The following is a 13,287-nucleotide window of genomic DNA, read 5'->3' on the forward strand; positions in this document are numbered from 1 at the left end:
TGAAAATCAAAGATTCATTATTCAGCAGAATTTAATTTATAACAACATATACAAACAATCCAATATTCCAACCAAGATTGAAACGTGCTGAGCAAAGAACCTTTCCCCCAGTTCTTCAAGTTTTACAAAACATATCAACTCCTTGAATAAGGACATGTTCCTCTTTTCCACCAAACAGAAACCGGTTTCAAAATCGGAGCCGGTGCTTGAACCAGTGGCATTTGCTATACTCAATATGCCAACAGCCAAGGTCGATTTGACTGCAAGGTCAGACAAACCAAGCGTTCAGTACCGCACTCCAAACTGCAAAAATAAACAAAAAAAAAAAAGAAAAAAGGAAAAAGAAAACCGCAAGCTGGGTTTATTTACAATAAAACATGTTTCATGAATTTCAGAAACATAAACAAAGCATTTGGTTAATGTGTTGGGAAACCTTGGGCATGTGCACACGGCAGAATCCGTTACACGGAGTAATGCACTGCCCTAGACGGACTTCTTAATGCCATAGGTAACAGCAGAACAATTTATGTATCTCAGAGATTGCACAAATTGGTTGGATGTTTGTGAATTAAAAAATAAATAAATAATTCCACACGGTTAAAATTTCTCATTATATTCAAAAATATTTTTGTAAAATTCCATGAGCTTATAATAATTTACTTTAAAATGTATAAAAACCATAAACGGAAACTCATTCAAACTCAACTTGGCATAAACGTAACAGGAGACAACATTAATTTAATAGCAGTGCACTCTCGGTCTGCAGAAGGCCATCGTGGCGCCTCATTTAAAGAAGCCATTTTAAAAGCCTACGATGTGAAAATATCTTGTTTCAGTTTGAGAGATGCTGCTTGCCAATTCCAAACGTAAGTCAATATGAAGACTTCAAAATTATGACACTAGACATTTTGCTTCCTGACCTCATACCTCCCCCCCGCTCCCACACCAAAAGTGACAATCTTTTAAAACATCTGAAGGAATTCAGATGTGCACAAAAAGTTGCTGTTCTGTCTGAATTAAATCATCTCAGGTCTCAAAGTAGTGGTAATTTACATTATTTACAAAAATGAACACACAGAAAAGGCTGAAAATTAGTTAACGGACAATATGTGTTTTAGAAACCTTGTACCTTCCGCGGCAGTTAATGCACTCAGTGAAGTCGACGATAGTGAAACTATAAAGTATAAAGAAAGCATAAAGAAAAAAGAAAAAACAAAACTTTGTGTAGATTTAAATTTTTTACAATAAAATTGTTTCCAAGACTGAAGTCATAAAAGCTTTGCCTTTCATAAAGTTTTTAGGTCTTCCCGCTTTTTTTTTTATTTTTTTTATTTATTTATTTTTACCAGAAACGAGGGATTAAAACTCTGTTTAAAGTGTTGTGTAGAAAACGTCCATCAAATGCAACTCCCGCTTCTTTAAGCTTCTAAATCATCGTCCGGATTTTGCGAATTACGAAGAAAGGCCGCCTTCTCTGTGACCATAGGCTCGCCCTTTATCGTGCAGGCAGGCGTGCCGGACCTGTTCAAATCTGCCTCAGAGCTGTTGCGAATTCCGTAGCTGAAGTAGATAAGGAAACCTGCAAAAACATAATTAAAACAGTGTTGGATTAAAAAAAACAAAAAAACTCCACCCTCTCCTACACACTGACGGAAAAGACAGACGATGCCGTATCAGTGGCCAAAACTGTTGATGTACCTATGGCCATCCAGAGGGCAAATCGCATCCAAGTTCCCCTGTCAAGCTGCATCATCAGGTAGACGTTGATAAACAAGCTTGCAACAGGCAGGAAGGGCAGCAGGGGAACCTGTGAGGAGAAAGGACGGCCCATCAAACCAGACTATTTGTGCATTATGTTTGCAGAGCAAAGGCAAAGACAAAATGCAACTGAAAAGAAAAAAAGTAGAAAAAAGCATTTTATTGTTGTTAACTTATCATATGATTTGATTTTAACTCGTCTGTCTTCTTCTATTTGACAGATGAAAGGTCAGAGGTGGCATCCACAAGGAAAACACAAAAAAAGAAAGTGCTACTGCAGAAAGTCATCCTTTCACCCACATCTTTTTTGTGTGAAGGTTTGCACAGACTGTGAGAAAATATACAAAGAAAGGACAAGACTTTACCTTGAAGGCAAGCTTGGCCTTGCTCTGCGGCTGTCTCCAAACAACCACAGTGAGAATTAGACAGAGCAGAGAGATAACGCAGAGGACGGACACGGCCCAGGTCTGCAGCCGTCCTTGAACAGCTACGATGCTGAAGGCAAACACCAAGACGCCTGCAGCGGGGACAGATCAGGACGTCTCTGTCAGTACAGTTTCAGTAACCTTAGCCACGTCTTCCTGGACTTTCACCTACCGAGTACACTTGTGCAGATATTGACAACAGAGCCGGACTGAGGGGAAGGCTCTGTGTTTGAAGGACAAAGTAGGTTTTTGATGCTGAACCGGTCGTCCGGCAGCATCTCAGTATTGGAGTCTTCATGCTCGTCCCCAGTGTTGGCCATCTCATAGGCCACGACGGAGTTCTCAGGTTGGTACCTGCAGATGACAGAACAAACAGTCAAAAAACACAATTTAGAAACACAATGACGCTTTCATACCAGATGGGCTTTTATACTGAAACCTGACCGAGTTCGAGGACACCGTGACCTCGCATGAATTCATAGAGAAGAGCAGAATATCGAACAAGACATTTTTATTGAGGCAGGAAATCGCTACGTAGCAAACTATCAGTAGCTGCGATTCCATGACAGTTTTTCGCCAAAAAAAAAAAAGTTTTTTTTTTTTTTTTAATTTCGACAAAGAAGAATTGCGATTTACAGGTGTTTTCACTAAATGGTGGATTACGTTTGCTTTTGTTTATTTACGTTTGTTTGTTGTCAAGAATGGAAATTTGTCTTTGATCACTTGTAAAAAACATTCCGTCTCCTTCTCCGTCAAAACCTTATAGCGATATTTAAAATTTGTTTGTTTTTTTATCGCGATATTTAGTTTTTGCGCAATTCTAGGTGTAATGGGAACGCAGCTAGTGAGGGAATGACCCGAGTCAGTGGCAAGCCTGGATTCGCCTGGGCACGCATGAAATCTGGCCCAAGGCATATTTCAACTCCATTTGTCAGAGATGGGAAGATAAACACAACTGCAGCTCTTGTGTGGATTATTGGTTCTGTGACCAGGGCCACTGGCACGGTTATAACAGTTTAACATGTGTGAACTTCCTTGTTTAACTTGAACTGTAATCGTCATGCCAGGAGTAAACCATACCTTAGAACCAGCACACAAGCAGCCACCAGTGAATAGGCCAGCAAAGTGCCGATGGACATCAGGTCGACCAGGTCCTTCAAGTCGAATAAAAAGGCCATGACAGCTGCAGACAGAGGAAAAGCAGCGTGTTCAACATACAAGACTCTTCAAAGCTGACCTCACTGTGTAGAAATACAAATAAAACTTAAGACAGATATTCATATTTTCAAAATAGACATATTGCACTGACCCATTTGTTAATAACTCTGAAAACATAAGCTACAATCCTCCTTCAGTTAGCATCACCGGCCTCTGCCTCAGCTACGTACCAGACAAGAGCCCTGCCATCATGGTGGCGATGATGGGGGTCTTCCTCTCGCTGACACGTGCCAGAAACGAGAAGAGCAGGCCATCTCGAGCCATAGCAAAGATAATACGTGGAAGTGGAAACATGGAGCCGAGGAGACTAAGCCGAAGATGAAGGAGGAAGAAGAGGAGGAAGAGGAGGAGGCAGAGAATTTAAAACTTGGAAGAAAAGTTTTGCACAGGGCCACAAAAAGACCTTTCCACTCCATTGTCCTGACTCACATTATCAACATTCCCTGGTCAGGATGCTTTCATTACATTCTGTACCAGATGGTAAAGATTTGACCTTTTTCTGGTGTTAAAACTGTAAATTGTTTTTATGAAGTGCTTTAGTTGAGGTCATGTGCACCAAACCAGGCCTGTGGGGTTTTGACAGGAGCGTTGACGGGTTAGTAGAAGATTAGTAAATTAAGATTGGGAACCTCACCTGCCGCGACACCTGAGATTATTGTGGCTGTTACAGGGGATTTGGTTCGCGTGTTGATTTTAGCCAAAAATCTGAAGATCAGGCCATCTTTTGCCATGGCCCATATCACTCTGGGCATTGGGAACATGGAGCCTAATAAACTAGTTTGGGGAGAGACAAAAAGCATGCCATGCAGGTATATCATATGTAATCCTTTCTTTGCGTGAAAAGCAGACAATTTAAAGCCAATTAAAATCCCATGCCAAAAAGCCAGCAGGAGAGTCTTCTACCTTGTCGACAAGGCACATAGAGAGCCAATGGCCACTGCGTACGTCGCTCCCTCCCAGCCCACGTATTTGAACGCCACCGGCAGCGGACTGTTCTTGTCCAGCATGTAGTAGGGCATCATCACAGTGAGGGCGGCGGAAACGCTGAAATATGCCACGAAGCAAATGAGAAGCGACGCTACGATGCCAAAAGGAATAGCCCTCTGGGGATTCTTCACTTCTTCTCCTGAGTAAACACAAACAGAGGGTGTGAGGAAGTTGGCACTGACACGTACATCCGTCTGTTTTCACGCGTTTCTAATTTTTTTTTTTTTTTTACCTGTGGTGGCAATGCAGTCAAATCCAATGAAGGCGTAAAAACAGGTGGCAGCACCGGACAAGACTCCCGTCCAGCCAAAGGGCATGAAGCCACCGACACCGAGGCTTTCCTCCGGTATCAAGGGATAGGTAATACTAAAAGTTCAAAGAAGTAAAACATTAGGATGGATTGGAGGATTGGAGGATTTGGCCAAAAGCATTGTGGCAATAAGCTCTTCGAGTAACTCACTTGAGGTCCAAGTTAGTGGTGGCATTGAGAACGTCTTCAGGGACGACCCTCCAGTTCTGTATGTTTCCCTTGACCAGGCCAGCGATGACCACAAAGACCAGCACCAGCACATTAATGCAGGTAAATATTTTATTCACAAAAGCAGACTCCTTTACTCCGAATGCAAGAAGTCCTGCAAGAGGGAACAGAGAACATAGAAATTAAAACACTAAAACACTTTTTTAAATGTATTATTATTATGTATTTGATTTTTTTTTTTTAAGTTAGAACAGAACAGATCAGACAACAAATCCTCACCTGTAAGAATGAATATGATGAAGACGGCAAATATGTCTGGGTACTCTGCCAGGATTCCCGGTGCGTTCATCGTCATGTACCGTCGGCAGAAGTCTTCGATGTGCCGTCCTATCAGCTCATCGAAGGTCGCACTCCAAGCTCTGGCCACACTTGAAGTTCCTGCATAAGAGGCAGGCATTCACGTAAAAACACAAACCATCAAGTGAAAAATCCATCCGCTTAGCAATATTCCAAAGGGTCTTACCAATGACATAGGAGAGGATGAGGTTCCAGCCGGTGATAAAAGCCCACAACTCGCCGACCGTCACGTAGCTGTAGAGGTACGCTGAGCCGGTCTTGGGTACTCGGGCACCAAACTCGGCGTAGCACAGACCAGCCAGCACCGAGGCCAAGGCAGCGATGAAGAAGGAGAGGACGATAGCGGGTCCCGAGCTGTCCCGGGCGACCGCCCCTGCCAAGACATACACGCCGGCACCCAGCGTGCTGCCCACGCCCAGGGCCACCAGATCGAACGTGTTGAGGCATCGGGAGAAGTGGGACTCCTCAGTGCTGCAGTCCACAACTTTGACCCGCAGGAGCTGCGCCCCGATGCTCTTTAACGTTGCCGCAATCATCTTCTAGCGCGGCGCACCAGAAGCTTTAACTGACGGGGTGACCTGCAAACACACAGGCAGGCAGGCAGGCAGACAGACAGACAGACAGAAAGAAAGCGTGGCTAATGATTACACTACAAAATAGCTGTGCAAATTAAGTCACAAATAAAAGCATGGATGTCAACTTTAAGCAATGTTTTCAAGGTTACCGAGTTGACAAACGTTACTGTAAATAAAAGCAGAGCGGCAGGAGATACAAAAGCAACACGTTTGCAGATTTTGTTATATTCAGAAGAGCAATATTAAAAAAAAAAACATCTAACCAATGCCTTCGCTTCCCATTTATTACAACATTGTTAAAAAGAACAGCCCTACTTTGTCCCTACTTACGCAAGGATTCTTTTGTCGTCCTGAAGAAGTCCTGCAGCAACTTTCCCCAGAGAGCAGCTATCAACTAATTTCCAGTCAGGTTGAGAAGAATAGAGCTGAGCCAGATATTTACAAGTACTGTTTGACATGTGACGCAGATGTCACCTAGACCATTCACGAGCCGAGCTCACAAATAGAACAGTGACACATGGCCTGGCACATGCAGCCAAAAAAAGGGCATTTGTTGAAATCTTAAGACAGCAAACAAAGAGTTTTTTTTGTTGTTATATTTTTAAGAAAAATACACAACATATTTTTTTTCTGGAGCTGATCATAAGTCTGATCTGTATCACATCATTTGCCAAATAAAATCTTGAAAATAAATATATATAAATATAAATATATATTTTGTTAATCTTCTAAATGTAAACACCGTTAATTCTACAGCCTTTACAATTGTTGGTGTGACAAGAGAAAACTCTAGTAACCGAAGAGAAGATTCAGCCAATAATGCCCGTGAAAGTTTGAACTTGATACCTTTGAATGGCCAGTGCAGGTTACCATGACCTGAATATGGAGTCAAAGTTTCCGCTGGGCCAAATGTTTCCTTTAACAATCATGCCAAAAAAATAAGACTTAGACACACACAAAAAAAAAATTAAAATAACCATAAGTGAACCTGCCAGAGGTAAATAATTCCATATATTATAATAGAAAAATATCTGTAATAGTTTAGAGTGAAAGGCACAACATTAAACAACAACAAGTCCTTATATGTTGTGCAACAAGATCATTTGGCACATCGCCGCCAACAGCCAGCGGCTTGGAAACTTGCATGAGATGTGACATGCTTTGCTGCAGCTAAAAAAGGAAGGTGGGCAGGATAGGACCCGGCCCACTCCTCAGCCAATCAGTGGCCTCGCCACCTGCTTCTGACACAAAGAGGCCATCTGCGTTAATTTGCTTTCGTACTCAGTCACATGTTCAGTACTATGTGACCTTTGGGGAAAATACCTGCGCTCATTCAATGTTAGCTTGGACATTGTGTTTTGAGATATAAGAAGGCAAAGGCGATACAATCAGCAAAAGTACAAATTCATACAAGTTGGCAGATAACTGCAGAGCACAGCTCCAGCTGCAGCCTTGAATTCACCACATAGAAGACCCATTCTATTGTATTGCCAAGAATCAATGAAGAAACAAAACAAAGCAACATTGCAATTGGACCAGTTTATCTGTGTTGGCTAAATTTTAAACCTTTGAAAAAGAGCGGCAAACATAATGGGGACAGCAATGCCACCATAAATGTAGCATAATAAATGATTTTCAGTTTGTCATTTAATTTTCTTTTTTTTTTTGCAAATCTGTGATCACGTTTTCCACTTGAAGAACACAACAGCAGTGAGTTACACGGGACCGCCATGCTTCCACCTGGCATGAGAGAGCTATTTAGAGGCACTACAAAAAGCCCACCTGCCCAAGTGGTATTCGTGGGGAGGGATCAAACCAGAGGCCATATGACGGAGATCGTAAAGCAGGCAGCTTGTGCAAGCAAAACAAGATTTGCGTGTTGGTGACACCTTGTGAGCCACATTGACCTTGTAGCAGCACAGCTACAAAGAACAGAATGTAACAACGACAATAACAACATCAACAACACAACGGAAACGATGTGGGGGACAACGGCTTTTGCAAATTTCAAGAGCTTCACAGACAAAATGATCCAAATCATGATTAACAGACGTTTTAAAGTCAATAAAACAACAACAACAACCAACAAATAAAACTTGAACATTAATAGGGACCAAAAGAAATTGTGCCGGTAGCCTGCTTTATAAACACTGACACAAACTACTTTTTCTAGCGCTTTTGGGATGTTATACTTTAGAATAAGACGCACACACTTCACAGGCAATAACAGGATCGTTTATCCTATTATTGCCAATGTCAACGTCAAAAAAAGGCGCCCTGTTAAAGCTCAGATGGCACGCTACCATGATGCTGCCTCAAACCTCCAGTGTTTACATTATATATATACATATATATATATAAATAATCGGCCATATTTTGATGAACAAAAACTGCTATCAATCTCTCAAAGGTGTCAACACCGTGACTAATTGACAGCTAATAACCACGTTTTTGAAGAAGGAGGTCGTGTTGTTTCTACAGCAGGAAGTCGTGCAGAAACCAGTTCTTACGGTTTTTTTTTGTTTTTTGTTTTTGTTTTTTTCCCACAACGTGCACTGCCACGGGTGCGTCCATATTGTTTGATTAATGCCGTGTGTTGATTCAAATTAGAGTGAGACAGAGGAGCCACTTGAGTAGGTGATCAGAAAGGAAAGCCTGGAGGGAAACATCTATTTTTCTTTTTCTTTACGTAGAAATAAGTCCACGTTGTGTTGATATCTCAGATAGGAACTCAGAAACCCCCGCCTGTAAAGGGGGGAGGGCGCGCAAACAACCCCGCCCCTCTATTTACGTCCCTGACTTTGAATGAACAGTACTAAGACTAAGTAGTAAGACTCGTTTTAACACCGTCCACACACAAACGCACGCGCGCGCGCGCACACACACACACACAGTAAAGCGCGCGTGAAAAAACGATCCTAACAGTAGAATAGATACATGCGAGCAGACATGCCACGATAAAAATGTCAAAACTTCTTGTGACTACAAAGTCTTCTTCTTCTTCTTCTTCTTCTTCTTCTTCTTCTTCTGTAGCATCTCCGCGTTGTCGGCGAGGTAATTCTGCGCTGTTATTAATCGGCCAAAGCGAACACGGTCGAAAGGGAACGGTCTGAGGTCGCTTCATTGAATCGTCTGTCTTTCAAAGCCGCCGCCATGTGCGCCGACCTGACTCTGCCTTTCTCGGGGGAAGCCGCGTCGACGTTTTGCTCCCCCGGCTTCGAGGCGTCTCGACAGAGTTTCTGAGTGTTCATCGAACGTGTGGGAAAGTCTTACCTTTTTCCGCAGCGACACCAAACCCACGCAGCTGGCTCCCTCACTCAGCACCGAACTCCCATGATGTCAGCCGCCCCACAGCTGGAAGATAAAACGAGGACGTGAACTACTAGCTCCTCGCATGGAGTTTCCGCCTTGCTTGCTTCAGTCTGAGGACACGAAAACGCCCCCCCCCCCTCCCTTTTTTTTGTAACGACGAGCTGTTACCGCAAGATGGCGGTCTTGGCAAAGAAATGCCCATTCACTTTCAAGGCAGCGACTTCAGCTCAGGCGGTGACGGTGGGTAACACAATGTGCCGCTATCCAGGTATTTTGAGGCAATTCTGCTGGCACTGTTAGAAAAAGACCAACTTCTGAATTTGCATCTTCTCCCAGTTACACCACTGGCTTTGACGACATGCAGGTCCAGGTTGAGTGGCAACTCCAAAGTGTCTCTAGGTGTGAGAATATCCATCCATCCATTTTCAATACCCGCTGAGCTCAGGGTCATTGGGCGAAGACAGGGTACACCCTGGGTACACCCTGGGTACACCCTGGGTAGACCCTGGGTAGACCCTGGACAAGTCGCCAGTTCATCGCAGGGCCACATAGAGACAAACAGCCGTTCGCATATGGACAATTCAGAGTTCCCAATTCACCTTACATTCATGTTTATGGACTGTGGGAGGTAGCCGGAGAACCCGGAGAGAACCCACGCAGACACAGGGAAAAACATGCAAACTCCACACAGAACGGTCCCTGGCATGGAACCACTGTGCCATATTGTCGCCCAGTATGAATGGATAGATAGATAGATAGATAGATAGACAGACCACTATCTTAAAATATTTGTCTCTTGTTGTTGGTGCCGTGGTGATAGAAGGTGGATGGACGTCAGGTCACCGCAAATTTGACATTTACTATAAAGTAGTGGCTGGCTGGCCGTTGCTGTGAGACCATGATGACCTAATCCTTATTTCAGTAGCACTCCGTGGCCTAAGAAGAACCACCGTGGTTAAAAACTGATCAGTGCAAAGACTTTACCTCAGAGCATAAAGTAAACAAAAGCAAGAGGTCACATGTGAACAGTAGTAAAAACAAAACAAAAAACTGAAGTAGTTACTGTGGAGATCTGCATATACTGTATGTGCAGCTTCATGACTTCCTTCTTGCTTTAACCGCTACATATATCAAAGTACAGAGACATAATTGGTACAAGAAGTGCTGTTCGCCGCCTTAGCTGACATTTCCAGATTTATGGTTGAGTGCTGCCCACCCTGTGGGCCAATTGCACGTTGCCTTGATAAATAGGGGCCGGTGTTCGACGGTGATTTTGAGACTAATGCGCTTCCCGTGGGACCGAGAGATGGAGGGTTAAGGAATGTTTGCCCGAAAATATAAGATTTCGCTCACGCGTAGATACGTTACGCTTGCGGCGCATTGTGTATCCTCTTCCGGCTTAACAACTTAACAACCCTCAGATGTGAGAAATGAGGGGGTATTCTTCACAATGCCATATCTAGTGTTTGGCAGCTCACACACTCGGGGGGGTTAAAGGACTGACACTTTTCATTCAAGCTGTAACAAATGAGGGTTGAATAGATGTAAGATGTCGGGAGACTTCACTAAATTACAGCGTGCGATGGAGAATGGGCAACACTTTGGGTCCCCTGTGAAAGTGTTCTGCATAGAGATGAATAACGCGGAATATTAACTGTCTCCTCTTGGGCCAATAGCTGCACCGTTTCACATAGACAGTCACATGCTGCCGGTGTCTATAAACTGCATATCAACACCTGACAATCATTATATTTCTCAGGTTGCAAGGAAATGACTCACTGTTTGGAAACTGTACATGTGGAACGTAGTTTTCAACAATGTGCATCCATTATTTGCACAGTATGTTTACATTATCATTAGAACAGGAATTCTGAACACCCAACAATCCTTCAACTTGGTTTAACTTCTCTTACTCTATGTGTAGCATGAGCTAATAAGAGGAGGCCTTATCATATTAATGGACTAGGTAAAAAAAAACAACAACAACAAAAAGAAAACACCTCACCCTCGCTGGGCTCCTCTCATTCCTTCCAAAGTTTGTAAAATCAAGAAGGGGTGAAGCAATGCGGAGCTGTGAAGTCTTTGCGTAGAGGTTTTTGACCATGTTGTCCATACTGACCAGGGATCCTCCCAGGCAGAGGATGAGGCTATTTGTTGCAGTTGCGGTGTCGGTTGTCTTCTCACTGCAAAACAAACAGCTCCAGGGTTCGAAGAGAATTAAGCCGACGACCGACTTGGCTTAGCTGTTCTGTTCCGCATGAGAATGAGATTGTTGTGTTCACATACGTCCAAAGAGGAAAGGCTCCTATAGTTTCTTAGCACAGCCGATCGATCCCAGTTTGAAAGCTTGACTGTAGCTCGATGTTACTGAAATTATTTTTTTTTGCTGGTTATACAGGGTGTGTATGTGCAAAAAGTAGTTAAAACCAAACATCAAACATTCCAGGGGTTGTAGTAAATATTTATATAGTTCTCCCATTTACAGGGATAAATCACCTTATGTCTGATGACACACCTGCTGCCTGCACAGAAGGTGTGCACAGAACATGGTTGAACTTTTTTTTCTTCTTTTTTTTTTTTTTACATTATACTAATTTAAAAGACTGTTATAAGTCAGTTCTAATGATCAGAAGTACACATTCCAGTAAAACGTTATTGCTTTTTAATGGATGTTAAACTCTAACACACCCCTCCACCTCCCCCCCCACGCAATTTAGAATCTCGTCAGCTCGATTGTCTCTGTAGTATGGCAGCAGATTAAAATTGACTTCACCTAAGACGCATTTCAATAATTAATATGCGATAATAAAATGAACGTTTGTTATTTCCAGACGCTTGCATCTGCCTGTGCTTGCTGTCCGTATGGAAAGCGCCACTGAATATCATGCAAGCTCGCTTTTATTGCAGCTGCAGCAGTCGATGCAGAAAAACCCTTCTGACTGACGCAGGCTCATGGGTCACACTGTGCAAACACGCACTTCTTCCCTGCATCTCTGCCCCCAATCCTGCCTTCCACAATATTGCATTTTCTGGAATCTTTCCCTCAAGGTGTTTTTTCCTCCCTTACTACCTTAAATATATTAAAAAAAAACAACTACAAAAAGGCAAACTGCTGCAACACAGAATACAGTTTGTGCTTTCAGGGCTGCTGGTGAAAACCTCTCACATGCAACAAAACACTGGTGCTCATGCCCCGCATAGTGAATTGCGACCCTGCCTCGGTGGGTTGTTGTCGGCTGCATAAAACCTCTTGTCTGAGTAACATGACGTTCATGCACCGAGAGGCTGTTCCAGAGAGGTGTTGATTGAACTTGCAGAAGTCCTTAGGTCACACTTTGCAGGGTGTTGCATGAGGCTTCTGCAGTGGAGAATTTGACAGTATTACTCACAAAAAAAAAAAAATCCATGGTCAAAGGACCTGAATATTATCAAATAACAGTGGATTGTATTTTTGAAGTGGTCATAGGGTTGTTTCTTTCTTTTTTTTTTCCTAGGGAGGTGAGGATTTGCATTTATTGGATATTTCAGCGCCGGAAACGCCACAAAAATTACCACAGCATTGAATCAGCGCATTTGGCAAACACTGTGAACTCCCCCCAACTGCCTGTCACAGAAGCGTCGATGCCGGCCGGCGCACAAAGTGAAAGTAGAGCACAAAGTCCAGACGCCTCGGAAAAAGGCAAGCATTATGGTCTGATGAGCCGTCTTTCATTCCGCTTACATCATATATTGGGAATCGCTGAGGTAAGTCGCATTGCATTTCACAGCCTCCGCAGCCACCGGATGGGGAGGAAACTTCTCTTTTGTCGTTTTTCACAATCTTTATTTGAATCCCCCCCCCCCCAGCAATCCACCATAAATGTTGCAGAGTGACATTTCAAGGTCTGTTATCGCCATTTTAAAGGAGCCTCTTGAGCATCTCGAACAGCGTTTATTAGGGTTGTGCAAGTGCCTTTGTTTGCTCACGCAGCCTTGTGTTATTCATTAGTTAATTAATTAGCCTCTGAAAAGTTTGCTCGGGAAGTTTAAAGTACCTACAAAATCTGAAGCGATAAAGTCTTAATAGGCTGAAACAACTCGCTAATTGCGAGATCATTATTCTCTCAGACACCTGAAGTTCCTCATCAGGGCCGTGGAGTGTTGACAGCACGAAAATAACGACCACACACGTCTGAGA

General features: G+C 43.2%; 1 protein-coding gene across 3 annotated transcripts; it reads right to left on the reverse strand.

Annotated features, from left to right (window-relative positions):
- Nucleotides 1–13: 13 nt before the first annotated feature.
- Nucleotides 14–9,187, reverse strand: LOC142895590 (high affinity cationic amino acid transporter 1-like). Of its 3 annotated transcripts, none has more exons than XM_076036771.1 (12): nucleotides 9,072–9,187; nucleotides 5,390–5,801; nucleotides 5,146–5,304; nucleotides 4,849–5,020; nucleotides 4,621–4,754; nucleotides 4,305–4,527; nucleotides 3,572–3,708; nucleotides 3,264–3,366; nucleotides 2,356–2,537; nucleotides 2,124–2,275; nucleotides 1,699–1,807; nucleotides 14–1,579 (listed from the first exon to the last, which is right to left on the reverse strand). In XM_076036771.1, the coding sequence occupies exons 2-12, from the start codon at nucleotides 5,757–5,759 to the stop codon at nucleotides 1,419–1,421; spliced, it is 1,902 nt and encodes a 633-aa protein (XP_075892886.1). In that variant the 5' UTR covers nucleotides 5,760–5,801; nucleotides 9,072–9,187; the 3' UTR covers nucleotides 14–1,418. The 3 variants fall into 3 exon arrangements, with proteins under 3 accessions (XP_075892886.1, XP_075892884.1, XP_075892885.1); XM_076036769.1 differs by lacking the exon at nucleotides 3,572–3,708 and adding an exon at nucleotides 4,036–4,175; XM_076036770.1 differs by lacking the exons at nucleotides 3,572–3,708; nucleotides 9,072–9,187 and adding exons at nucleotides 4,036–4,175; nucleotides 6,129–6,379.
- Nucleotides 9,188–13,287: the final 4,100 nt, after the last annotated feature.

Source organism: Nelusetta ayraudi, unplaced genomic scaffold (genome assembly GCF_046127955.1).
Source record: "Nelusetta ayraudi isolate G7.1 ecotype Tasmania unplaced genomic scaffold, CSIRO-AGI_Nayr_v1 ptg000048l, whole genome shotgun sequence".
NCBI lineage: Eukaryota > Metazoa > Chordata > Actinopteri > Tetraodontiformes > Monacanthidae > Nelusetta > Nelusetta ayraudi.

Excerpts from the sequence above, each read along its gene's own strand:
- LOC142895590 (XM_076036769.1), bottom strand. The coding sequence starts at position 5,759 with ATGATTGCGGCAACGTTAAAGAGCATCGGGGCGCAGCTCCTGCGGGTC. Across the intron at positions 5,021-5,145 it reads CATCATATTCATTCTTACAG|GACTTCTTGCATTCGGAGTA; the intron begins GTGAGGATTTGT and ends TCCCTCTTGCAG. Across the intron at positions 3,367-4,035 it reads AATCTCAGGTGTCGCGGCAG|CTGTCATGGCCTTTTTATTC; the intron begins GTGAGGTTCCCA and ends CTCTGTCTGCAG.